Genomic DNA, 25193 nt, shown 5'->3' on the forward strand with positions numbered 1-25193 from the left:
GAACTTCAAGCTTTGCTCAAAAATCGTGAAAACTAGAAAGATAAACAGTGACAATAGCAGGAGCTAAAATTTAATTTGGATTGGTGTCACTGTTAAGCGTACAACTTCTTTTACCAAATCAGAAAGCTTTTGAGTTGCAATCAAAACCAGTCGGACTGTGTTATTTGATCCGCGAACTTGACGCACTCGCACTTGATAAAAAACATTTCTTTTTAACTTTTGGTAATTTATAAGTGTTTAAAATGTTTAAGGAGAAATGTTATTTAAAAATGACATTTTTGCTATTGAAATTAGAAATGATAAGGTTATGAATGACCTTTTATTTTCTTTCCAGAATTACAAATTTCACCAAACATTGGAATTTACGCTTGAGCTTGCATTTCTCTAATCGCAGCGCGCAAACTAAAGTAAAAGCAGCGATAGACTTGAGCGCCTTGCAGATGACAAGAAGGCAGCCGGCGTGGATTATTTTTGAAGCACAAATCGATGCTCTCTGCTCTGCAAGCAAAGAAAGCGGCGGTCGAGCATCGCGCTTCTTCTTTCGTTCCTCTGTTGCTTTCTTTCACTCAAATTTCAACAAGAGAGACGGCATGGGGTGGATGAACGTAATTTACGAATCACCTTCTCTGAACTACTTACTTTTTATACTTGCCTCTACTTGGCACACTCGCGCGACTTTCGCGCAAAAATTGCTACCGACAAAAACAAACTGGTGATCATCACAAGAAACAGGTTAGAGATTTGTAAATAATTAGATCAAAAATTTTCTCCACATTGTTAAAAATTATTTTAACTTAATAAATCAAGATTTATTATATAAAATTATGTTATATTTTCAACAATATTTAATTTTATTAAAATTTATTTTTGAATAAACTAAAACTTCTGCTCACAAAGAGTTTAAAATTGCAGAATGCTTTTTAAATAGCCATAAAATTAAGTGGCTTTTTATGGATCATTATTTTTAAATCAAAATGTTCGTTCATAAATAAAATAAATATACATTAATTAATTTTAAAAGGAATAATAATAATCCTTGCATTAACACAGCTTTAACTGTTGCGAATAATAAAGTAATTGCATTGATAAAACACGCATATTTTTTTCGTCTAAGTTTACTTTATACACTTTGGCAACAATTGCCTTGATTTATGGGTTGCCCAACGCGCTGCAAACACGCACAAGCGAAATTAAGTTTGACATTTCCGCGTCTCGTCTCTCGCCCGCAACCGCTTGGTAATTTATGCAAAACGATGAGTTGCAGACTCGCCGATCTTGCTGAATGGGACACCTCATTTGCGAGAAGCACCTTGCACAAAGAGCCGATCGCTTTGCTGGGCTAGAGATGTCGATGAGCGGTGGAAACACAAGGAGAAGAGCGCCTGGCGCTCGCCACACCAACGGCGCGAGGGCAACTCTCTCCTACACACACTCAGGGGCCTCAGGTGGAGCTCAACTTTCTTCCGTGGTGTCTACAGTCGCTCCTGAGCCACCATGAGGTCCACATCGAATGTCCTCATCTTTCTCTCTTGCTTCGTTGCTGCCGGTAAGTGGCAGATTAATATTTCTTCAAACATTATTTTATTACAGATTAATCCACTGTATTTACTCATAATTAAATTATAAATACCCATGGTTATAATTTTTTCAGGTTACTAATATTATTAATGATATTGATACTTTTACGCCTTCTTTAAAGGAATCATTTTTTTTTTAAATTTAAATGAACGACTAAAATTTAGGTTGCAGAACATTTCTTATTGATATAAATTAGATATTAACGCAAAATATTAATTTAATTAATGTATTATAACATACTAGCTATTATAATATTTATAAGTTTTATAGTAACCATTTGCAATTTTAAGGGAACGTCTTGGCATTCAAGGGGTTTATATTTGAATTTTAAAAATTATATCCATGTGTTTATTCAAAATGATTTTCCTTATCTCTTGGCGTCAGAAAAATCTATTAGTTGAAAGATAAAAGATTTAAAATGTCACACACCATGCGTTAGGGAGTTAATTCAGTGAACGCCTTTGGTTTCGCTTCAGACAAACAATATATACCCAATACCGCAAAAGGCGCAGAACAGAATTGCCATTGAACAATACTTGCCTGATTAATTAATATTCCAACAACGAAAGGGCTTGAGTGTGCTTGGAATATAATACCTGTTGTGGCCAGGTTATTCGTGTGAAACAAACGTTGGCTCAAATAACATATTATTTTTTCTTTTGAGACCACTTTCATCGTTTCGTCAAAGGCGTAGAAACTCTTAGGCAAAAAAATATGACGGTTTTAATGGGTCAAAGAAAAATAGTGAGAATTAATATATTTGCAGCCGCCCAAAAGGTTATTCTAATGAGATTAGTGTTGTGCAATAACGCCTGCCGCCTGCCCCAAGCGACTGATTTTGAAATGTGATCCTTATTTCTTTAATGAATGCAACCTTAGCAGTTGGTGATATGTGCATTAATTATAATCGCAAAAACTCGTCTGCCCCGTTTTAAATGTAATCAGGCAGACAATGAGAAGAATGAGTTATACGCACGCTGTTTTTTCACACTGTAGAAAGATTGAAACTGAAGGACATTGACACGATTTTTGCTGTGGGAAAAAGCAAGAAAATTTAGGTGATCTTTTTGTTCAATTTTCATATCACGTGAGAAGGAAAATATTTTTTTTACTCTAATTTGAGTAATTTAATTATGCTTGAATTTAATTTAAATTTCTGTGCTTAAAAATGCAAACATAATGGATATACGCTAAGGTCGTTTTAAATTGCACTTCATTACGTTGACCAGCAAAAGAAAATTGATGTCGAATGCCGGTTGGTTAGCGCAGTGAAACGTGAAAGCAATTATTATAAAAGTGCTCTAGTGTGTCGTTCTCTTAATATCACATGACGAACGGCCTGTTTTAAGCAAGGGCGTTGGTTTTTCCAGAAAGTACTATCTATATTTCTTAGCTATCTAACTATACTTATAGAAGGAACAAAATCTTTGAACAAAAATACCCCTGGAAGGCACAATTTTTAATTCGATGCCAGCAATAATTATAAATCTGGGAAAACAAATCATCTCTGCACGACTTTCCCTGCCGCCCCGCAAGTTGTTAACAAAGATTAATATTAATTCTTGTCAATAAAAAACTTTCTAAAAGGTGAAATCATTTCGACTCTGAAATTTCCTCCAAAACGGCTAGGCACCAAAGTGTCTTAAATAATTAATAAGCATGGCAGGCAATTGATGCTGATTTAAAATGTATCATCATTAGGCAGGAGGATATAATAGACGGATTTGCGTCGTCTGGTTGCGTAACACAAAAGAACCCATGGATAGAGTTCCCTATAATTAATATTTCTGCTGTAACACACCTTTGACCCGCTTCCTAGTTCATGAACCCTAGGGTATTATGTAAAAATTAAACAATACTGCCGTCTCCATTCATAATGCGTTCCAACCTGATTTCGACACAAACGGAGAAACTAAAATATTTTCTCACGGAATATTTTCTTTTCAAGGTTTGGCGCAACAGGCCACCCGTAAAGGTCAACTGGACCCTTGCCAAGTAAAGGGTCGCGTCGTCCCAGACGAGACATACTGCGACAGATACTGGGAATGTGTTGGAGGTCAACCTGAGCTTTTTGACTGTCCCAACGGCCTCGTCTACGCCGGCAAAAACCGCGGTGTCACCGAGGGCTGCGACTACCCTTGGAGGGGAAACTACTGCGAAGGCAAACAGCTTGCCAGTAAGATACATTTTACTTAAAAATTGAAGAAGTTTATAAAAAAAATTAAAATCAATTAGATTCTCCCATTTCCACTGAGCACTGCGATTGGCTCTACGGCATCTTCGGACATGAAACTTCCTGCACTCGCTACTGGACATGCTGGAACGGAACTTCCACCGAACAGCTCTGCATTGGAGGTCTGCTTTACAGTGAACAGGCCCACTCTTGCGACTGGCCCGACAATGTCGAGGGCTGCCAGAAGCACCGTAAGATTGAAAAAATAAATTTAGGAATCCGACTGAATCCAACGCCATTTTAGCCCTCTGTAATGAAGACCCCAATGGAAATGTTCCTCTTGGAAAGTCGTGCAACAGGTACTGGCAGTGCCAGGGTGGCTACCCCCGTCTGCAGAGGTGCCCTGCCCAATTGGTCTTCGACAGGCGAACCCTCCGCTGTATTGCTCCCCCGACTGAAGATTGCGAGGCTCCTCCTACCCCTGCACCTTTCGTTGATGAAGACGACGACACCCCGCAGAGAGGCGGACAGAGCCTGGAGGAAGAAGAGGAAAATGTTCCTGCACCCCGACCTCAGCAGGCCAGACAACCTCAGCAAGCCAGGCCAAGCAACAACAACAACAATAATAATAATAATAGGCCACGCAACTGATTTACCGTTCATTTTAAGCTTAAGTTTAAATAACGTTATTTTATTTTAATAAGCTAAACTTGCCTTGTGAAGATAGTGGGTGTAGTATTGCCACGAGAGGCCATTGATTGAGAAATTCTAGGTGCAGAAATTGAAATCTCATGTATAGAAAGCAGGTTTGTAATTAATAAAAATGTTTAGACACCCTGATTTTTAGTTTTGTCTTATTGTACCACTTAAAACCTTAAGGAAAGGCACAAAGAAATGCAAAAGACTTGTATTGTACTGTATAAGTGAGCTTAAAAGTAAGTATATTTTGTTAATCAATAAGATGTGTGTAAATAAATTTCATAATATATGCAACGATTACAAATTTTGATGGGAATAAAAATTTAAAATTGGAATGTTACGGTGGGTTGCTGGATATCTGCTGCTGGACCATCGAGACAAGCATATCACTGTACTGCTGCATGATGAGCACCATGTCACCCTGCATAGGGGCCGGCGCAACCTCTGCAGGGGGACCACCAGCTCCAGAGGTTACAGCTTGCAGCTTCTTTTGGGTTTGAGCGGCAGCAGCACTCAAGGTTTGCAAAAGGTCTTTGCCATTGCTTGGTCCAACTTCTGCCAAGATGCGTTTGTGCAGCTGGACCAATGCCTCGGCGCTCTGCTCCAGCAGATCAACAGTTTTTAGGCACAATTCTTTGGTGACTGCAAGATCAAGAAATATTATAAGAAAAATAGCTACAGCATCTATTAATTATCTCACTGTTATCAGAGGTGACTGATGTGGCGGGACTATTAGGCCTCCGGTCAGATAATCCTTCACTTCTTGATGAAAGTGGGGAGGCAGAATTCCTGACAAAAATATAAATTTTTTATTTATAAATGCAATTTTTATTTCAGCACTCACAATTCCCTGCTTGGCAATTTTCTTGCGTGTTTGACGGCTTCCTCAGAGCTAGAATAATCACCCCCATCTCCGATATGAGCAATGTTATCTAGAATTTTACAATTTTTAACAAAATAAATTACAAATTTTTTTTTTGTAAATATTACCTGTGGAAGCCGATAACTTCTTGAAATTTCTACGACTGGAAGATAAAGACTTTGATTTGTTCAGGGAGCTTACGGAGTTTCTGCGTGCTGGAGGAACAGGTCGGTCATCAACCTAAAATCACAAAATTTAAAGGAACATTTGAATTTGAAAAATTTATTTACCTGGTATAGAACTTCATATGATGTGCAGTGGGAGAGTTTGTCCATCAGAGGACCATAATCAGGTGCCAAAGCACCTTTTGGTGAATTCTTTTCTGCTGGCTTGATAGGTGCATTCAGGTTGCTCAAAGAAATGGCACGTCGTAAACCTCCGCTTCCTCCTCCACTGTTTTCTTCTTTGCTTGGTTTAGCTAAAAATTATATAGTTCATTGTAAATTAAAATTTATTCAGTCTAATGCACGCACCTCTAGATAAACTTGAAATAAACCTAGTATTATCTCCTATCCGTCTCAAATCCATTGAGCTTTGTGAATTAGTGAGTGGAGCTCGGAAGCCAACCTGTAAATCATGAACAAATTATATAGATATATCATGATTGAATATTTATCAAATTGTTATTACACTTTGAAGCTTCTGTCTTGTTGCCTCAATCCTTTTTTGAAGCTCTTCTCTTTTTCTGGCACTGTTGAGTTCTTCTTTAGTTTGCCTAGCAGCCGAAATTAAGGCCGAGTTCCTTGCATTGTTGAACTTTGTGAGGAACTGTGAGGACAAACTGTTCCCTGCACCCCATTTGTCTACACTTTGTCCATCTGGACCGACTAATGATTCAAAGTTTGATTTGACAAATCGATCTTCATAATCAGTTTTGTCAAGGCTTTCCGTACTGGAGAAAAAAGGGTTAAATCCTTGAGTCAATGTAAGACAAAATTACTGACCTTCCCGATAACAGCGAAGGGAAATTTTTGTCTGCAGGTTCATTGGTGCTTGGAGTGGAGGCCCCGTCATCCATGTCGCTGTCGGGGCTTCCGAATTTTGAATTGCTGGGCGAGTCGGTGGCAGAATAGTCAGTCTGAAGTTTTCTCTCCATGATTAACTCATTTACATCCATAGACCTGATCGTGTATTCGCTGTTGCTGTCCTCTTGGTTTGGATAGTAAACTAACCCTTTGCCTTTTGAGTGTTGAGGCTCACCATCAGAGCAGTCCTCTACATCTCCATCCACACCCGCCTTCATCAATTCAATAATTAGTAACAAAATATTATCAGATGTCTTGAACAAACCTCGTAAGTACCAATATCGTGCTTTGGCGGATCTGAGCCCAAAGAGTGATACTCAGCAGGCATGCTTTGTGTATCCTCATTACCTGCTATCAAAACCACAGCATTACCATCATCACTTCCAACAGTTACTGTTAAAAAATTAAACGGTCTAATACTACAACTGAAAACTACGGCCTTATTGTCTAGAATACCTTTCGGAATAACACTATTAAAACTGTTGACGCTTCTCAATCCTGTGCTGGAGGTATCCAGTTTTTGCGCCCAGCGTCCTTTGGGCATTTCAATCTGCTTCGAGTTCGAGTTGGTCAGAGACATGAATTCAATTCTTGACTGCTTGGCAGCCCATGGTGGCAGTTGTCCTAACAGTTGACCCATATTGTACCTTGAAACAAAAACTATAAAAGGCAATTAAAACTAGAAATTTTTCTTACTCCTCTTTAGGTGGTGGATGATATTCTGGCTGAGTTGCCATGAACTGAGGTAGTTTCCACACAAAAAGGCAGCTGTCTCCAGAAGCTGAGATTAAGTATTTGCCGTCTTCAGTGAATTTGAGCCCGGTGACCAATTCTGAATGGCCCAGCATGGTGGAAATACAATCTCCAGAGTTGTAATCAATTAGACACAGTGTTTTGTCGGTGCAGCTTGAAGCAAGGTATTTGCCAGAGTGGTCCACCACAACCTTCACGAATCAACATTTTTAAAAATGATTTTTGCTGAGGATGTGCAAGTTTTACCTTTATTAAAGAACCTTCTTCTGCATAAGAGCCTTTGTAGGATTTGCTGAGCTTTCCAGTAGAAACGTCAAACACCCTAATATTTCTATCCTGACAGGCAGTCACCACCTGCCTGTCTCGTAAATTGACTTCCATGTCGTAAAGGGTTGTTTTTCCAACAATTATGTGATCTCTCACAAATATTGCTGGATTTCCCTACAAAATAAAATATGAAATAAAAAATCCATAAAACATATAATACTGTGAATTTACCGGCTGAAGGTGCCTGAAAATTATTGTTTTGTCAGCTCCACATGATGCTAACCACAGTCTGCTACCTTGGCACAAAAATTTAACAGCAGTAATGGAAGAACTGTGATCATCCAAGGTTTGCAAAAATGAATAATTGTCGTCCGCATTAAAAACATGTATCAGCCTGTCCCTGGATGCTGAGGCAAGAAACCGTTTCTTTGTAGTTATGGGGCTGTACTCTAGGCATAGAACCTCTGCATCGTGCGCTTCGATTCGACAGACTTCTTCAAACGTCATCATATCGTAAATTCTGATGTTGCCCTCCCTGTCTCCAGAGGCCAACTGTTGGCCGTCTGGACTAACTCGGACAGAGCGAACTCCATTTTGACCATCATAATCCTTGGTATTGTTTGGGTCAGCCTTTCTTTTTGAAGACACTGTGTTGTCGATGTATATCGTTTTGATTAGCTCCTACAAAAAGGAAGAATTTTATCTCCGCAAAAATGTGTCACTGTAATGATGGGATAACCAAAAAAGGAAGAGAATGTCTATAAAAATATAATTGCAAGACAGAGTGAAAGTAATTATACAGACGAGTTTCCTTTTTTTACTGTTCAAAATGTGAAGCAACTCACATCACTGTAAATGTTCCTGAAAGCCGGGTTGATTGGCTGATTCCTGGAATCAACATTCCAAAACCTGATGCTGTTGTCACTGGAGCAGGTTATGAAACAGCCTGGCGGCACTGCCATATCAGAGTTGTGGTCGTTACTTGGGTACATCTCCACTCCCCAAATACAGGCGGAATGGTATAGAAAAGAATGCGACTTCCCGACCTGATTACAAAATTATTTTGATTAAACATTTTTAACAAAATTATTATTTACCCTCTTGATATCTTTCACATCCCAGACGTAGATGCTGTGGTCACTGTAAATGCTGATCACTTTGTTGTTTATCTCGTCCAATGCGATCGAAATTGTGTCTGGATAAGTGACATTTTTGGCTTGATTTGCAACATTCCTGAAAATACAATTAATGTTACATTTCAATGCAAATTGCTTTGATTAAGAGCAAACATTATGTTCAAGGCTTGTGCGACGTCTACACCTATGAAGTGTGGCCTTGGGAGGGTTGAAACAAATTGCAGCGATTGAGGGTGAAAACATCGGACAATTCCATCGTTGCAGCCAACCACAATTATGTCCTGCCCCACGGAGAGGCAATGTGCGCCAGCAGTCTGCAAACAAATACGGCTTCAGGTAATGCCCCCTTGGATTTGGCTGCAAATGAGTCACTCACCTTCAAATCCACCCACTTGTCTAACAGTCTTCTATTGTTGAACTCGCAGAGCAGGCCCGACTTTGTGATGGCAAACGTGTAATCACCAACGGCGCCTTTCCCGCACGCAACGTCGTTGAAATAGTTGTTTCTCTGTTCTCCCAGAATTGCAGATCGACCCATCAATGGCACTGCTTCTTTGTACTAAACAAAAAATTTGTAAAACTTTTGACAAAAAATTTCTTAACTTTGTACTTTTGTAAATCTTGAGTGCTCCAAGTACCAGAACTTTACGTTCCTATTGCCCACAGTAACAAAATAACTGCCGTTTTCGGAAAACGCTACAGCTTTAACTTTGGCACTGACTTTATTGCTTGCAACTTTGACTCCGACTTTCCAGTCCCAGACGTTGACGATCATGTCATGCTGGGTTCCGACGGACACAATGTATCGCATGTTGGGTGAAAAGGCCTGCAACATGCAGATCAAATTAGCATTAGTGAACTCGGCGCGGTGAACGCGATATCGTGAAATTAAGAATGGGCGTTCTGTTCAACAAGAATATCCATCCTTAGAAAATAAAACAGAAGATGACATCTGAGCAGAATGCTAAACAGCGGGGTAACAAGAAACCAGCCTTTTTCTTCATCAAGCGTGACCATAAATATTTTGCGTGATGCCTAAGCACAAAAGATTATTCAAAGAGTTCGTTACGAATGGGTGATTAAAAAGCTGGGCGGCGAAAGTTTGGTTTCATTACCAATGCAAATGAACTTCAGAATAATAACGGAGGTAATTCATCATTTCATTCTGCTTATAACCCGCAGCCTCATTAAAAGATAAACGAAACGGTAGAAGTCTCAATTAAATTGAGATACTAAAAAAAGCATTATTTTACAGTTAAAATATTTGCACAAAACCAATAAATTTAAATATTTAAAATTTGTTATTGATTGAGAAAAATAAATGATAATTAAGATCTAATGACTGTCATATGACTTGATTAAAATGGTTTCCTATTTTTTTTGGGTGGATTCAGTGACAAAAATTAAACAAGTTAGCTCCAAGGATAAATTTTGTCACTGTTTCGACTCGAAACAAGTTTTTCCATACCGCGCAATTCACTCCATATTTATGGCCCATCAACTCAGCCACCGGCACGTAAGTGGTCTGGGACATGTCCCATACCCTCAGGGCTGGCTGGTGTCCGCATTCTCCGGTCACGAGGTACTTGCCGTCTGGCGAGTACGCCAGGCAGACGACCGTCTTGCGAGAGGTGTTGAGCAGGTGGCTCTGGTGGCCCTTCCTCGTGTTCAAAAGCACCACGGTGCACCTGAGTGGAAACAGGGGTCAGTCAGCGGGAAATTCCCTGAGCGCAGAGCTACTCACCCTGCCGGATAGGCAACCAGGTCGTTGTTTGGGTCGCATGCTAGGGCTGCGTTGCCTTTGGCTGTCAGACCAATCACCTTCTCCAACGTTACCTGCGGCAAAAAGGAAAAAGAAATTGACTCAAAGACTGGTAAAACGTGAGAACAAAGACGGTTGGCTTGTCAAGGGGGAAATCGAGACTTTTCATTCACGAATCGGCTGAGATTCGAGATGCTTATTTGAACCGGTTCCGACTGACTGCCTCGAATTTAAACTGGAAATCTGGAGGTTGCCGATTCAATATTTTGATGGAATCAAAAAATTACAACCCTCATGTGTGCCCATGGTGTCTACTTAATCTACTGACTTAAAAATTCTTTTTGATCCAGTAAATTTTGGAATAGCCTGTAAGCCTGTTAATTAATAATAATGATAAAATAGAATAAAACAGAGATATTTAAAAAAAAATTTAGTAGCGCTTTTAGAGAGAAAGATTGCAGGAAAAAACGATAAAATTTAAACTCTTCAATTGGTTATAATTTCAAAATAGATCAAAAATAATAAATTAAATTTTTTCAAAGATTAAAACTAAATTTATTTTCGAGTCAAGTTGAAAAATCAAAAAGAAAAAAAAAACGAAATTCCAGCCTTAAAAGTATATTGTGTCTATTTCACAATGCGTTCATAATAATTTTACATGCAGTGAAGAACAAGGAAGAATAGATTACAGTTAAAAGTGCTTAACTTCTTGTATTGCTTTGATGATATGAACAATGCTGATTAGTACTTACACAATGCAGAATGTTCTAATTTTATAATATTAAGGAAATTTAACAAAATTAAATAATAACACATTAATAAAAAATTTGAAATAATTATTTTACAAATTTTAAAATTTGTCCATCAAAGCAAAGCAAATGCCCAAATAAGTAAAATAAGCTTTATACCTCAGAACACACACGGCGTCGTTTGTAAAACATTTATGGTCACTCGTGGGCGTATTTTTCTATTCCAATAAGTAATTTCCTATTTAAACACTTATCCAGACACTACAAACACAAAGCGATCATCGCGACGTTCGAATGGAAATAACAAAATCTAGAATCGCTACAAATTCCGATCACATAAGCGATTATGTAAAATTGCAAAGCAACCTCTAATTCGTTTACAAGAATCTATTAGAATTGAATGCAGCTGTTTAAAAAATTGCATAAAATGTTGATACGGCGGCGGTAAATCGGATAATGGTGCGGCTGAGCAGCTGCTCATGCAAATTATCCGTCTGAGCAATTACACGACTAAACAATGAACCCAACCTCAGCACCGGGAGAGGGTGACGATTGTGCACAGAGAGTGGCGAACAACAAAAGCGAAAAATTGCGTAAACGCCCCTGCAACCTTGATTGGTAAAAAACAACACACAAACCATTATGATAAATCGAATGTTTTGACACACAAGGGTGCGTCGAATGAATTAACAATTTCCGGTTCCAAACTTCCGAGCTGCCCCTCTCGATGCTGGCACACCCCGGCGCCAACTGACAGGGAACGGACGGGGGCCCTTGCACGGGTTTCGGCCCACACACGACCACCTTCCGGCCCACACGACCTGACGACTTTCATTTTTGTTTTTACCCCAAGGACACGGGACACGACACGAATTTTCTGTCTAGGACGACCGAGGGGAGCTTAAGGGACCGGAAGCGCGAACAGGTGTCCCCGGCACTTACGTTCCGTTGCATTTTTCAAAGGTGCATGTTCGCTGACAGGGCCAAGTCGCTCTCGTCCGAAAAGTTCCCACGCTCGTTTCTCGGTCTTCGTCGACGTCCGACGCACTTTTCCGCCGCTCGAGGGCCGGAAAAGTCACGAAATCGGCATGCTGGCGAACGGCTGCAGATCGCGGACAACGCGCAGCTTTCTTTCCGAGAGACGGACAAATATGGACAAACTTATTCAATGTCAACAAGTGGGATTGCCACACACAAAAGAGAGCGAGCGAGCCGAGTAGTGACGCCAGCGGCCACGTGCGGCGCTGCTTTCCGATTGGCAAGGGGCGTGGCTTGTGCGTGCACGAGGATAAAAGTAAACAAACGAAACAAACAAGCTTTTTTGCACGATAAACCGCAGGTAAATAATGTTTGCCCCCTCCTAGCTCAGGTGCGAATATTGGCCAATTTTTTATTTAACATCTTGTTATTCCCACAGTGACAATGAATTCCCTGCGTTGACGCGTGGGCTGAAATCTGAAATTGCGAAATGACATCAGCTTTCGACTGCTTCGAGGTCGTCGAGAGCAACGAGCAGCCCTTGGACGACTCTCTGACGGCCGAAAACTTTTGGCAAGGTGTCTCGGTTTGGCTCTCAAATCCGCACGTCGTCAATCGCCGCCTGTTTGGTTGCAAAATTATCTCCTCTGGACACCTGCCAAAATGCAGCAGGTTGGACGTCAGCCGCTTCGTGGGCCACTGCGTTGTAAAAGAGTGGGTGTCATCTGACCTGACACCCCTAGTGTCTGAATTTCTTGGGCAGAAGGATGAATTGAAGGAAGGATTCAACACTGGGAAATTAAATCCACAGCCAGAGCTGAATGTTATTTTCCTTGTCAGGCAACTTCTGTCAAAGACTGACTCAAAGACTGCCGAAGCCAACAGAGACGTTATTTTTATTGGTAAAATTTAAAATTAAAAATTAAAACTTATATCTTATATGAATCTAACAATATTTTTAGACTTTACTAATAATGAAGCAACTTTTGTTCCTTTCTTCGAGGATGGAGACACAATGCAGACAAAACTACCATACAAGTTTCAAGGGGTGTTTAGTCCAGGACTGAGAATCAAGTTCCTCGTCTACTCTCGAAGACCGGCCTTGGACCTGTCAGAAAACTGGCTGCGAACTACGCTGTTTCCGAGAGTTGTGAAGTGGATAAGTGCTAAACCCAAAGAAAAATCTACCATTCCAACAGGTTCTCTGACCCTGGTTGATCTTGACAAGTACAATGCCACTTACAATCGATTAAAATTAAAATTTGGGCCATATTTTGTAAAGGTCAGTAACACATTTATAATAATAAATTTTGTATTTTAATGTATTTTTAAAAAGATCTGGACTGAGCAAACCGACCCTTTGAAATTTGTCTACGAAGACTTGGCCATCGCTAGCTACCTTTTGTGTTTGTGGAATTGCAACCCCGGAGACGTCGGGCCTTCGTTTGTTGACTTGGGATGCGGAAATGGACTTCTGGTTCATGTTTTGAACGAAGAGGGTTGCCGTGGTTTGGGCTTGGATTTACGCAGTCGAAAAATTTGGGCAGTGTATCCAGAAACCACAAAACTGGAGGTACATTGTTTTGATAAAATTATTAAAATATAAAACTTATTAATAACGTTTTCACTTTTAAAGGTCTCAACAGTCATTCCCAGTCCGGACACAATTTACTCCAATTTTGATTGGTTGATTGGAAATCATTCCGATGAATTAACCCCATGGATTCCTGTTTTGGCCGCGCAAAGCTCACCAAATTGTAACTTTTTCCTACTGCCATGCTGCCCATTTGATTTTTATGGGAAGTATCAAAGAAAAGACTCCTCTAATAGCCAATACACGGAATACATAGGTTATATATCATCTGTTGGAGAAAACTGCGGATTTGATGTAAGGATTTTTTGGGATAATGTTTCAAAAGATAATTTTTTATTTTATTTATTTTAGATGAAAATAGACAAACTTCGCATCCCATCAACAAAACGAACTTGTCTGATTGGCAGGAATAAATCTGCTTGCATTTCAAAAGATCTCCTGTGGGAATTTGTGAACAGCACAAAAGCCTGCACCATATTCAACCCTCGCCCAGCTGAGGAGAAAGTTCGGAACTGCACCAAGCTGCCAAAAGAACTTATCGAGTCAGTTGTTCAAATGGTCACACAAAAGATGTTTGAGAAAGTCAAAGAGGGCAAGTGGCAAGTGGAAGGGGGTCTCAGTATGGCCGATGCGGCAAAGCTGGTGCCCGATGAAATGAAGTCCCAGATGAAGAAAGAGTTTGGCGGTTTGCAAACTCTCCTCAGGAACAACCATAGCATTTTCCAGGTACAGGGAGGGGTCATAAAGTTTCGGTTGCCAAAACTGAATTTGGAATTAAAAAATACCAACAAGTGGAAGAATCGGCCTTGCTGGTTCTTCTCTAACCATCCACATGGTTGTCCATTGCAAGACGATGACTGTAGTTTTAAGCATGTTTAAGTAACATTTCTCAATGTCAACCCAGCTAACCTTAAAAATTTAAATTTAATGCTCAGTGTTGTGTTATTTTTATTCACTTTTACCATTTACGTTTTTTATGAGATCCTTTTTACAATGGTTTAAATATGTGCTGTTTTAAATTTTACATTTTAGTGCACCATCAAGAGCAATAGTGGTATTGATTTCGATCTCAAGCTGCAACATAGCAGATTCACAGATTTATTGCTGCTTGAACAGTTTTACAAATTTGATTGAAAATTAATTTTTAATTATTAAAATAATGCCGCTCTATTAAAAACAATGATTAATAAAAATTTAAATAATCTTATCATTTGTTCCTAGTTCACCATAAATAATAAAAGAGATACACTTGTTGAATAATATTAGTGGTTGGTATGGCCAACCCATAATTGAATTTCATGTGTTTGCGCGAGCAGGAAGCGTCAGCAAACGCACCTCGGTGCTCACGAGAGTTAGAGGTGCGTGATCTTTGGGTCTGAAAAGGGTGGCGTGACATGCGAGTGAGGCTCGGGTTGTCCCGTGGCGATTTATGTCCAAGTCCCTCGCACCTTTGTTTGTATAATTACATTTCGCTGCTGCCGCTGTTGGAGTTAAAAGAAATAACGCGGGAGGATAAATGGGTTGCGAGAGGGGGCGCGGGGAATGCGCGCATGAAAAATAAGCGGGTTGCGTGCCGGTGCCACTTGCAGAATGAATTATTCCTTGTGTGTTTCCTCCGTGTTTAGATTTCATTTCTCGTCGCGCACAAAACTCGCTCGCCCTTTCTCCTTCTCCCCAGCTAACTTACTTTGGTCCTGATTAAATTAATTTTTCATTTTGTCTGATCTATAAATATGCATAAGAGTGAAGGAGAGCAGAAAGCGCGCTAGCTACAGAGGTGATAAAAGCGGCCCCTGCTATTAGTGGCGGAATATATTTTCATTGAGGCGAGGTTTTCTAGCGCCCGCGTTTGCCAGCAAAAAATGAACCCGGTGATCCGGAATGCAAAGGTTCTTTGTAGCAAATCATTTTATTCATGTATATTCATGCTTGTCATTTCTTTGATATGTGCATGCAAGACATGAAAGCAATTATTACCACGAACTGCAATACAAGTTTGATTTATGACTGTGTAAAAGAAATTAACTTTTTCTCAGACCATTAATCCAAGTAAAGTTTTAAAGGTCAACCTAGTGACAAATCGCTCCGCGTTCTTTAGAGACTTGATAAAAAAAAGGCAAAATAATATGTATATACAGTAACTATTGTCATTAACAGCTATGCAACACGCTCGGCTTTAGAATTGGCCCGGTTGCATAATCAAGACTTTCGAATTCAACTTGCTATATTATTCAAAGTGAAAAAACGAACAAGGACTTTTATTTTCCTTGAATTTTACCGCAGTTGGCAAACATTATACCCTGTGGCGTCTTCTTTTCTTATTTTGTGTACTTTTACTCCTGAGAAGTTGGGCTGATGGTTTGGCTGTTGTTGTTTGAGTAAACTGCGAGCGATCGAATCAATGGTGAACTTTTTATGCGGAACTAAAGAAAAGGAGGAAAGGGTCCGTTTAATCAAGTGCAGGTGCATCCAATCGAGCCAAAATAAACAGCGCAGAAAAAAGGCGTACTGTTTGTGTGTATTTTTGTGAGTTGCGCGCGCGCGCCTGCGTTTACCTTTTTACCACACACCGATGCTTTTACTAACAATGTCATCAGGCAAACGGATAAAGTTTGCGGGGCCACAAGTGGAGACACGCAGCAGGCAAAACAGGCTCGAGTAATGCGCGTGGCACTCGGTCCGTGAGGACCTTCTCAAGCATGCAAACCCAAAATTAGCATATATTCTGTTTGGCCTCTGCGTGGAAAAGAGAAAGTGAAAAGTGGCAAGAGAAAGAGAAAAATAAGAACGGTGTATGTGTGTGGAAGGAGAAAAATGGGATGAAGTCAACACCACTCTCTTGCCTCTTCTTTATAATGTTTAGAAATGCTAAATGCTCAGTTATAAGATTCGTGACTCTAGAGGTATTTTGACTGACGAGCTGATGTAATTGCATTCTCATCAAGTCTTTAATTAACTACAAGTATGTACTAAAGCCCTGAAGCCTATTCCTACTATATTAAATATCCATGTTCGGTGCCGAACTTATGTGTGAACCTTTGATATATTGAGTTTTGAGTTGTGTTTTTGGGTATAATGTAATTTACCTTTTACAATTCATAAATTTATTTATTCGCCAACTATTGTTTAACATTCTGTCACACAAAAAGTTCACTATAAAAATGGTGCCGCAAAAATATAATCAACAAAAAAATTGCTTCAAAAATAACTTTAATTTAAAATATATTCATAAAGTTTATTTTTAGTGGTTTTATTGTTTTTTTTTTCAATTATAAAGTATGAATAATTTTTACAAAAATTTAATAAGGCGTTACGCAAGCTTTACTGGTTGACAAATTGCAAAGTTGAGATAGCACAGGAGAAAAACACTCTAGCTTGAATTGAGAGGATCGAGTCGATTTTCAAGAGCAACTGCACTCAAGGAGGTCGTTAAATTCAATTGCAGGCACCGCGCTGCTGGATTACTCAGACCTTAAATTTGCTCATTGGAACGAAGTTATTAACCCAGGCGCCTGCCGGATGAGCCGGCAGCGGGTGAATGAGAGTGCAGAATTACACGCCACGCTCTTCTCTCACCAGCAGGCAGTGCTGTATGTGTGAGGGAGAAGAAGATGCTCTCTGTGTGCTGCGGCTATCTTTTAAATGAGCTGCTCGAGGTGTGTTTCCTGCAGAGAGGTATAATGTGGGAATCCGCGGCAGGATCACAACTGGCGCAGTAAACACAAACTCTCCGTGCATGAGCAAAACTAAACTTGCTTCTTGAGCTGCCGAGCATACAGCTTACTTAATTCTGATAGCCAGCCAGACAGCCAGCCAGCGGGGCAAAAAGAAGGGAAAATAAATGCGCTGGGAGAAGAGCAAGTAGCCTCAAAATGCAATGCAGGCTAATAAGGAGCAACACACACGGCGCACGGACTGGCAAAAGTGCTTTTCCGGCTCAGACAAGCTTTTCTACTTTAATCTCAAAGTAAAGGAGAAAAAAATGAAGATATTGTAACACTTTTCACACAAAAATACTTATTTCAGAATTGCTATAATTTTTCAAAAGTTTATCTCCTTTAAGTAAACAGATTTTAAATTTTATACAAAATTTCAAAAACTGATTGATGTTTAGTAACTTTAAATGGTGTTCCAATAAACGTTGGAGGTGTTCCCTACACGTCCTTCCTCTCATTGGAAAGTCGCAAACGAACATTTCTCCTCGCATTAAACTTTATTTGCACTGGATCGATATTGGTCCTTTGCGTGTGTAATTAGTGTGGAGCTCTTTTTGCCTACTAAGCATTATAATTTTCTCTCTCTACGAGCAACTTTGCATAAGTCTTCACCGTCGGACTGTGAGTTTTCGGCTGCAGAGGCACATGCTAGGCAAAGTTTGCTCTTTATTTTGCGATTATGCTGCGGAGAGTAGCATCGTCCGCGCGCTCCTCGGGCTGTTGCTTGTGCGCTGCGGCGGCACGATAAAATCATGATTGAAATCACAACACTCAAGATTGGGGAGGAGGCCACTCTCGCTCCGAGAGTAATTACACCCGTGGCCGTGATTTATTTGCTTTGCTGTAATTAGAGCGCGAGATATACCCTATTAATTCAGTATTAATCACAATGCAGATCCCCGGGCGCTGCAGCAACGCAAACATACAACGCTCGTCGCTTTAGGGCTGATCACTTCGGCAGTCGTGCTTTTTCGGTGTTTGCCTTTGTGTGCGGAAGAAAACAAGCTCGGAAAACTTTTCTCGTTGTCGCTATATATCGATTGACTGACTGAACCTTCGTCAGCCGGAGTTTTTTAACCTCTCAATTGAGAAAAAAAGTACATATCAAGTATGTTGGAGAAATTTTCGCTCTAATTGCAAATTTCGTCTAATTGGCAAAACAGATTTTCTCTTGGCCGAGACCCTTTCAGAAAGTTTGCTTGTCACGGCCGACAGAGCGGAAAATGAGAGGGCGAAATGTCGCACGCACATACTTTCGACCGCAAATTAAATTACCGGCCGCCGAGTGTGATGAGTTCAAGTCGAGCCACATCAACCGACCGAGAGACGGTCAGGACGGTAATTGATTTATGAAAGTTTGTTCACTTACTCGTTAGGTTTCATCTCGATGAGCCCGACGGCCGGCCGGCGATTTTTTGTTTTGCTGAACTCTGATTACGGCACCATCGGACGCAGGAAGTGAAAGAGGAAAGGAGTTGTTCGCACAAAAATCGACCAGCAGAAGAGTATAAGTTGTACATAGATACAGGTACACGCGGATTCCAAGAAAGGGTAGCCACACTAATTGAACGTTAGGTGGTCAGTCGACTCTTCTAGGACTTTGCCACACTTCCTCGTCGTCGCAATCAACACTGTTCACTGGAAGAATGAATCTTCAGTAAGTTTACTAGATATCCTTGAATAATGCTACGCAAATTTTAATCCTGGATTACAATCTGCTATAAAAATTAAAAATGAAAAGTTTGCTTTTTTAATATAATATGAAACATTGAATGGATAAAAAAGATATCAATGCTTTCATTAATTGAAGAATTTTTTTACCAAAATTTTTTTGTGTTTTTCATTTTTTTTTCACTTACTTAAAACGTCACACATAATATATTTTATATCCACAGCAAGCTTCCTTGACGATAAAGCACGCGTATTTTGAACCCCTCGGAAAGCGACATCTAAATCCCATTACAGTCGGTAATTCAGCTGCAATGTGCATTTAGTTGTTTCTGCACACAAGTACCAATTATTGGCCAACAACAATGTGAGTGAGCCGTGTTGTTCCGTTGTGCGCCATCGCAATCCTCATTCGCACACACGAATAATGCAGTGCGACGCTTTGTTCCGCACTCTCAGCGTCGTGCATAATGTAGCTGGATGGAGAGCCGATTGCCCCGAAGGCTGCCAGTCTTCCCGTCAACGATAATTATTTGATCATTCGTCAACGCGCTGAGGTCAATTAAGGCCCTCAGTTAATTTAATGAGGTCCCCTTTCGCACCAAGTGCTTAATGAATGATTCGAGTCACCCGCTGTCTGCTCGTTCAACGGCCTGTAATCAAATCAGGATATGGCGAGACAAAACACCGGAGTTCCCATAGCTCGAATCGCTTGTGGGCATAAATGACGATCGAAATAATATAGTTTGCAGTTAGCTACAGTATAAGGAATTGATGCCTAAGCTTTATTTTATATTCCTTCTTATATTGCGCAACATTTGAATAGCATAAAATAATAAAAAAGCTTCTATTTTTATGAGTGTTAATACAATTTAATAAGTTAGACCCAATCAGTTTATTCAAAATTATTTTCGCAGTTGTAAAATTTATTTTCTTGTAAGTCGAGCCTGCATTGTGAAATCACAATGCAAACCAGGAAATTTTACGATAAAATTAACCTAGTTAGAAGAAATCCTCCTGATTCAAACGACGCACGGCAGTGGCATAAAAGTGCGTCAGTCGGATCGTTTTGAAGCACTCCAGTGGTGGAAATGCATTTGAATATCAGGCATAAAAACAGAAAAGTAATTCACAAGAGTGCAATAAACTCGCGAGGAAATTTCACTCACTTCTGCTAATCATTCAAAAAGCCTTTCACTGCCCCGACCGACAATAAAACCGGCGCTAGGCTGTAAATTTCCGAAGGGAAATCGCTGCGGGTTTGCATTTTTCCTTCCATCTATCCGTCTCCCCGACGGAATTGCAGCTTTCAGGGAAAAAAAGAGCGCGTTTGCACACAAGAAAAACTACACGCGCGCGGGATGAGGTCGGCTTTAAATGTGCCCGCCAATGAATTTACATTTAAATTATACCACACGTTCCTGCTCCCTTGCGCAGCAGCTCCCGACGTTCGTTTGGCAGCCAACTCAGCAGGTTGCAAATTGCCGGCCAAGAAACAAGAGATAAAATTTTTATTTTCATTGCTGAGCGCGCGAGGAAATTGGAGCGCGCACGTTCTCTGATTTTTCGCACGCGGTGGCCCACGATCCCTTCTTTCTCTCTTTTTGCACCACAATCTCCGCCACCCTTTTTCCACACCGGCGGGGCGCAGAGCGAGCAAAAGCAGCGGCACCTCACGCGGCCAGGTTTTTCGCTGGCACCTCTGGACGTTTTTATTGGAAACATTCAATCACGGCTCTGCATGCTGGCAGCCTCCGTGCAATTTCAATGGTTATTAGACCAGCAGAATGAGCTGCGCCATCCCAGGCTGCGCTCGTGACGTGCAAGTTGACTGGCTACATTTACTCTTTGCACCTGAAAATTGAATTTAAATTTGGTTTTAACAAAGTTTATTATATAAAAAATTTAAAATTATTTAAAAACAATTTTTATTTCTCAAAATAAATTAAAAAAATTTCTTTAAAAAAAAAGAAAAATTTAAAATAATGCCAAAAGGTAGAATTTACTCAAAACTCAAACTCTCAAACTTTTGCTCACTTGAAGATGAAAGATTTTTTTTCAAATGGCAATATCAGACGATATGATTTTTTGTGACTTGTTCGTTGGCAGCATTTTGTGGGTGGCAAGGCAAGACAGTGCCCATCTTGGTTGTGCAAATGCGTGGCCGCGCAATTGGTGCGATCAATACCTGCCGAACACAATGGGCAAGGTGAAGAGCGAATCTTTTGCCTCTTTTCACGGTGCAATCTCGTCCTAGCTTGGCATGTGGAGTTTTGGTCCTGCAAAAAGGAACCGGCCTCGCACAGCCTCTCGAACCGCTCCACTCCGTAATAATAAGAATGTCGTGAAAAGACCATTCAGCTAATGTAAAGAGCCGCCGCTGCCAATATATCTAACACGCTGATTTTCAATATGCCACCCTCTTGAGAGGGAGAGCGAGCAAACAGCGGGCCTATTTACCTGCGCTGAATTTATTTGCTTACCAAATTTCGCCCACCTTAACAACGTCCGCTGCTTTTTCTACAAAGCGACCTTTTCTTTAGCAGCACAAATTTACCAAATGCAAAGGTAGAGAAAAAAAGGTAAGGAAGATTTTTATACATGAAGTTGTAAAACTTGGATTGAGAAATGTAAACATAAATATAATATAATGATAATAATAATAATTTTAAATTTAAAAATGTTAAATCCTTAAGATTAATTTAAAATTGAAGGGTGGAGGAAACTGGCGTTGAGGCTTTTAATTTTGCAAATGACCATCCCGGGGCCAAGCTAGTTCAAGGTCGTGCGAAGGTCTGTTATGGGACTCGCGGGGCATTAGGCAAAGCCAGCGTGTGCAGCCAAGAAGGCCAAGAAGCCAAAAGAGAATATAGTTTGGCGCGAGTGGACAGCCCTCGGGAGTGCCGTTACCAAGCCGCAAAATAGTCAGTTCGAACCGGGCATTATCTATGAAAGTACATGGACCCTTGACGAGAGTAAGCGTATGTACTGTATATATTCAGAACCACCAGCTTTTACGCAGAAATTTTTTTCATACTCCATGAATTGGAGAACTCGGGCCGGCTCCCTGAATATTTTCCGCAGATTAACACTGCGTGAGCTGCGCTCTAATTCTGTGGTTGCGACGGTCGAATTAAACGCTACGGTTTGCCTCTTTGTTCCGCGCAATCCTTTTTGTTTACAAGGTGCGCCTCGTTTGTACTGACGCGTTGAATCTGTTTTGTTTCTCAAAAGGGTGCGGTTTTTGGTTAATTAAAGTACTTTGATGCAATCTAAAAAAGTCATTGTTAGGATTACTTTGCATTTTGTCGCAGTGCGGATTTTTTTGTTCTCTGCATAAATTAAAAATTTTATAGCAAAAATGTTTCAGCCACGAGATGAATTTTGAACACGAGTTGCAAAGCAATCGAGCGTTAAGTGAATGGCAAATATCAAAATTGATGAAAACGCATTTTGGTTTGTATTCAGGTTTTGCTGAATAGAAAGCATATATTTGTAGGCAAAGCTTTGTGTGCATTTGCTTTATACATTCAAGTTTAATGGATTTTTTTTTAAAATGCAGTTTAACTTGAATATAAATAAAAATAAAAACCTGTGTAATTATCTAGATTATAATTAATTATAAAATATGGTTGATTCAATCTGTTATACGTCGATGTATTTAACATTACAATTTTCTTCAATCTCTGCCAGACGGTGCTAATTCCATGGTTAATCCATCTGCTCGAGCCAAGACTAATTAACATGCCACGCCTAACAAGAGATAAAAATAAAGTATCTCACTCTTCGAGCACAAGTTGAACTCACCGGGGAGAAAGGAAAATTAACCTGTCCGCCTGCCGCGTGTTTTGGGGTAAGATTTCAGGGGTAATTGACAGTCAACTGATGTGCCGCAATCGATTATTTCACCCTCCTGTTACGCTCAATTTGCGGCTCCGTATTAAAATTCTCGAATTTATTACGACAATCTCCCCCAGCCATCTGCGATACGACGGCAGCACACTCACTTTCTTCGAGACGCAAATTTTGTTTGAACGAGGCAGGGTGTAGTTTATGCATTAGGGACGAGGCGGCTCATTTTTAATGCACAAAAAGTAAAGGAGACATCATCTTTTTAAAATGTAACATTAAAAGACACTCTCGAGCTGATATACCTCGACCAAAAAGTTTGCGGACAAGTTTCCTGGGAGGAAGCGCTTGCCTCAAATTGGCAGGCTAAAGAGTGCAGTTCCATTCTAGTATCGAGATTAAAGTTTATAAAATCATCAGGGCCCCAAGGAGCAAGCGAATAAATTTACCAAGAAGAATCGGCAGACGCCTACCAAATATTTATTGTATTATGAGAATGGCTTGCTTAAATTTGTTTTCCTCAAGATAAAAAATGCTGACAAGTTTAGGCGTTGCTATAAAGGCGGAAAATTATACGCGCTCAAGCGGCTGTGCTGTAATCTACCTTCGAAATTGCTAAATAAAAATGAAGCACTCTTTCGCAACATGCATAGTTGGGTGGTTAAAATTTGGACTAAAAAGAGCTTTTGTCATCAAATTTAATGACTTGTGTTCTAAATTTAATCAAGCGTATGCTTACTAGATGAATGTTATTACAGCGTTCCCATTACCACCCAACCTAACTAACAATAATAATTATAGTATACATAAGTAATGCGTTTAGCTGTAGAAAGTCGGAATATGTATTTAATATTAAATCAGGAAAAAAAATGCATTTAATTACTTGAAATGAATGATGATTCTGTGAGAAAAATTGTGTATAACAGAAATTATATCATTTTAAGTATTTAAAAATAATATTTTTGATGAAATTTCACAAATAAGAATGTGCTTATCTACATGTAGTGCTCCATTATTTCTGGTTGTAAATTTATCCACCTGTGTGATACTAACGGTTAACGGTGGCACAGATCATTGTTTTCACATTAAAAAATTAGCGTCATAACTCAACCCGGGCTTATTGTGATAGATGTTGCCAATGGCAAACGCGCGCGCGAAAAGTTTGATGTATAAAAAAGAGGGAGGATCAAGAGCCAATATCTATAAATCCTTCTAGCGTACGTGATTTATGTTCTTGGTTTGCAGCATTATATTACATGAGAAAACACATAAGGAACAGGAGAAAACAGCGGGAAGAATTGTGTGGTCGGGAATGCTTACACCTCCAGTTTTGGCCCAAAAGTTTTGCGAGCCTTTTTTTCTGGGAAAGGGAGAGCACACAAAAAATCAGATTGTTTGGGGTGAGAGAAAAAGTCCGAGCGAGAAAATTACTCAGCAGGGTATTCTTTCGTCTCTCTTACTCGCCGCTTTATGCAGTTTAAAATATGCATGAATATAAAAGGGAAGATATTGTTGTCTCTGAAGCATAGGAAAGAGTAAAGTTTGCAACCCTCACATACGCATAACACACGTGGCCACTGTTTCCATAGCAACCGAGCACCACCTTGTGCTGCAGATAATTTTGGGGAAATTGGATTTTTTACCGGTGCAACACTCTGATACACACCTTCTAGGTTTGTGGCTCTATTTTTCGAGCTTTGGAAATTCAGATTTTGGTCCACGACTCTCGAGAGAAAATTTTAAAAAGAGTAAAGTTGCATTCTAACTTTTCTTTTTGCAGGATTGCTTAATTAACGATCAATTTCAAATAATTCAAAATAAAAAAGCGTAGTTTAAATGTGAAATGTTAAATAATTTGAAGTTTGACCTTTTAAATTAATTAATAATATAAAATTTAAGCAATAATACTTGTTGTGTTTCGGCTACTTGTATCTCTATAAATACACTTCTTTATATTTCAGCATCAATTGTCATTCCAGCATCGACCCTTTTGTCCCATCACAAACAAATCCGCCAAAGTATTGCGCATCAGAGATAAATCTGAAAATCTTATTTCTTCCCAGACACATAACTTGCCAAGCGCAAAAGGCAGCCGTCGCCAATCGCTCGGCAAGCCAAAGGTAAATCCGGCGGGACACGCATCGTTTCACATTTTCCGTTTCGCGTGACGTCCGCGATATGTGCGCGCGTGTTGGTGACAAGCCCTTGAAATAAAGGGACGGCATTCGGCAGCAGATAAATAAAGGATTCCGTTGTCGTCATAAACATGTCAAATATGCCGCGATGTGAGCGCACTCATTTGATATCCGGCCACGAAAGCGCGT

General features: G+C 40.0%; 3 protein-coding genes across 3 annotated transcripts; 2 read left to right on the forward strand and 1 right to left on the reverse strand.

The window, feature by feature from the left end:
• Positions 1 to 1258: 1258 nt before the first annotated feature.
• On the forward strand, positions 1259 to 4591 carry LOC132199334 (protein obstructor-E-like). Its single transcript, XM_059623972.1, has 4 exons — positions 1259 to 1546; positions 3527 to 3754; positions 3814 to 4002; positions 4056 to 4591. The coding sequence occupies exons 1-4, from the start codon at positions 1495 to 1497 to the stop codon at positions 4400 to 4402; spliced, it is 816 nt and encodes a 271-aa protein (XP_059479955.1). The 5' UTR covers positions 1259 to 1494; the 3' UTR covers positions 4403 to 4591.
• Positions 4588 to 12280, reverse strand: LOC132199327 (mitogen-activated protein kinase-binding protein 1). Its single transcript, XM_059623960.1, has 21 exons — positions 12007 to 12280; positions 10298 to 10389; positions 10022 to 10241; positions 9164 to 9379; positions 8930 to 9112; positions 8707 to 8867; positions 8515 to 8650; positions 8263 to 8463; positions 7649 to 8098; positions 7397 to 7591; positions 7094 to 7341; positions 6854 to 7044; positions 6663 to 6790; positions 6317 to 6609; positions 6003 to 6264; positions 5846 to 5939; positions 5603 to 5790; positions 5441 to 5552; positions 5295 to 5382; positions 5151 to 5239; positions 4588 to 5092 (listed from the first exon to the last, which is right to left on the reverse strand). The coding sequence occupies exons 1-21, from the start codon at positions 12016 to 12018 to the stop codon at positions 4788 to 4790; spliced, it is 3864 nt and encodes a 1287-aa protein (XP_059479943.1). The 5' UTR covers positions 12019 to 12280; the 3' UTR covers positions 4588 to 4787.
• Positions 12281 to 12287: 7 nt separating this feature from the next.
• Positions 12288 to 14570, forward strand: LOC132199329 (probable tRNA (uracil-O(2)-)-methyltransferase). The gene is made up of 6 exons (XM_059623963.1): positions 12288 to 12403; positions 12482 to 12944; positions 13005 to 13324; positions 13379 to 13615; positions 13679 to 13930; positions 13988 to 14570. Exons 2-6 carry the CDS (start codon positions 12533 to 12535, stop codon positions 14513 to 14515), a joined length of 1749 nt encoding a protein of 582 aa, XP_059479946.1. The 5' UTR covers positions 12288 to 12403; positions 12482 to 12532; the 3' UTR covers positions 14516 to 14570.
• Positions 14571 to 25193: the final 10623 nt, after the last annotated feature.

This window comes from Neocloeon triangulifer, unplaced genomic scaffold (genome assembly GCF_031216515.1).
Source record: "Neocloeon triangulifer isolate White Clay Creek 2 clone unplaced genomic scaffold, ASM3121651v1 ptg000014l, whole genome shotgun sequence".
NCBI classification, from domain to species: domain Eukaryota; kingdom Metazoa; phylum Arthropoda; class Insecta; order Ephemeroptera; family Baetidae; genus Neocloeon; species Neocloeon triangulifer.

Excerpts from the sequence above, each read along its gene's own strand:
- LOC132199329 (XM_059623963.1), top strand. The coding sequence starts at position 12,533 with ATGACATCAGCTTTCGACTGCTTCGAGGTCGTCGAGAGCAACGAGCAG. Across the intron at positions 13,325-13,378 it reads TTGGGCCATATTTTGTAAAG|ATCTGGACTGAGCAAACCGA; the intron begins GTCAGTAACACA and ends ATTTTTAAAAAG. Across the intron at positions 13,931-13,987 it reads GAGAAAACTGCGGATTTGAT|ATGAAAATAGACAAACTTCG; the intron begins GTAAGGATTTTT and ends TATTTATTTTAG.
- LOC132199327 (XM_059623960.1), bottom strand. Across the intron at positions 6,610-6,662 it reads ACGATATTGGTACTTACGAG|GCGGGTGTGGATGGAGATGT; the intron begins GTTTGTTCAAGA and ends GAATTGATGAAG. Across the intron at positions 5,240-5,294 it reads AAATTGCCAAGCAGGGAATT|GAATTCTGCCTCCCCACTTT; the intron begins GTGAGTGCTGAA and ends TATTTTTGTCAG.
- LOC132199334 (XM_059623972.1), top strand. The coding sequence starts at position 1,495 with ATGAGGTCCACATCGAATGTCCTCATCTTTCTCTCTTGCTTCGTTGCT. Across the intron at positions 3,755-3,813 it reads CGAAGGCAAACAGCTTGCCA|ATTCTCCCATTTCCACTGAG; the intron begins GTAAGATACATT and ends AAAATCAATTAG. Across the intron at positions 4,003-4,055 it reads CGAGGGCTGCCAGAAGCACC|CCCTCTGTAATGAAGACCCC; the intron begins GTAAGATTGAAA and ends ACGCCATTTTAG.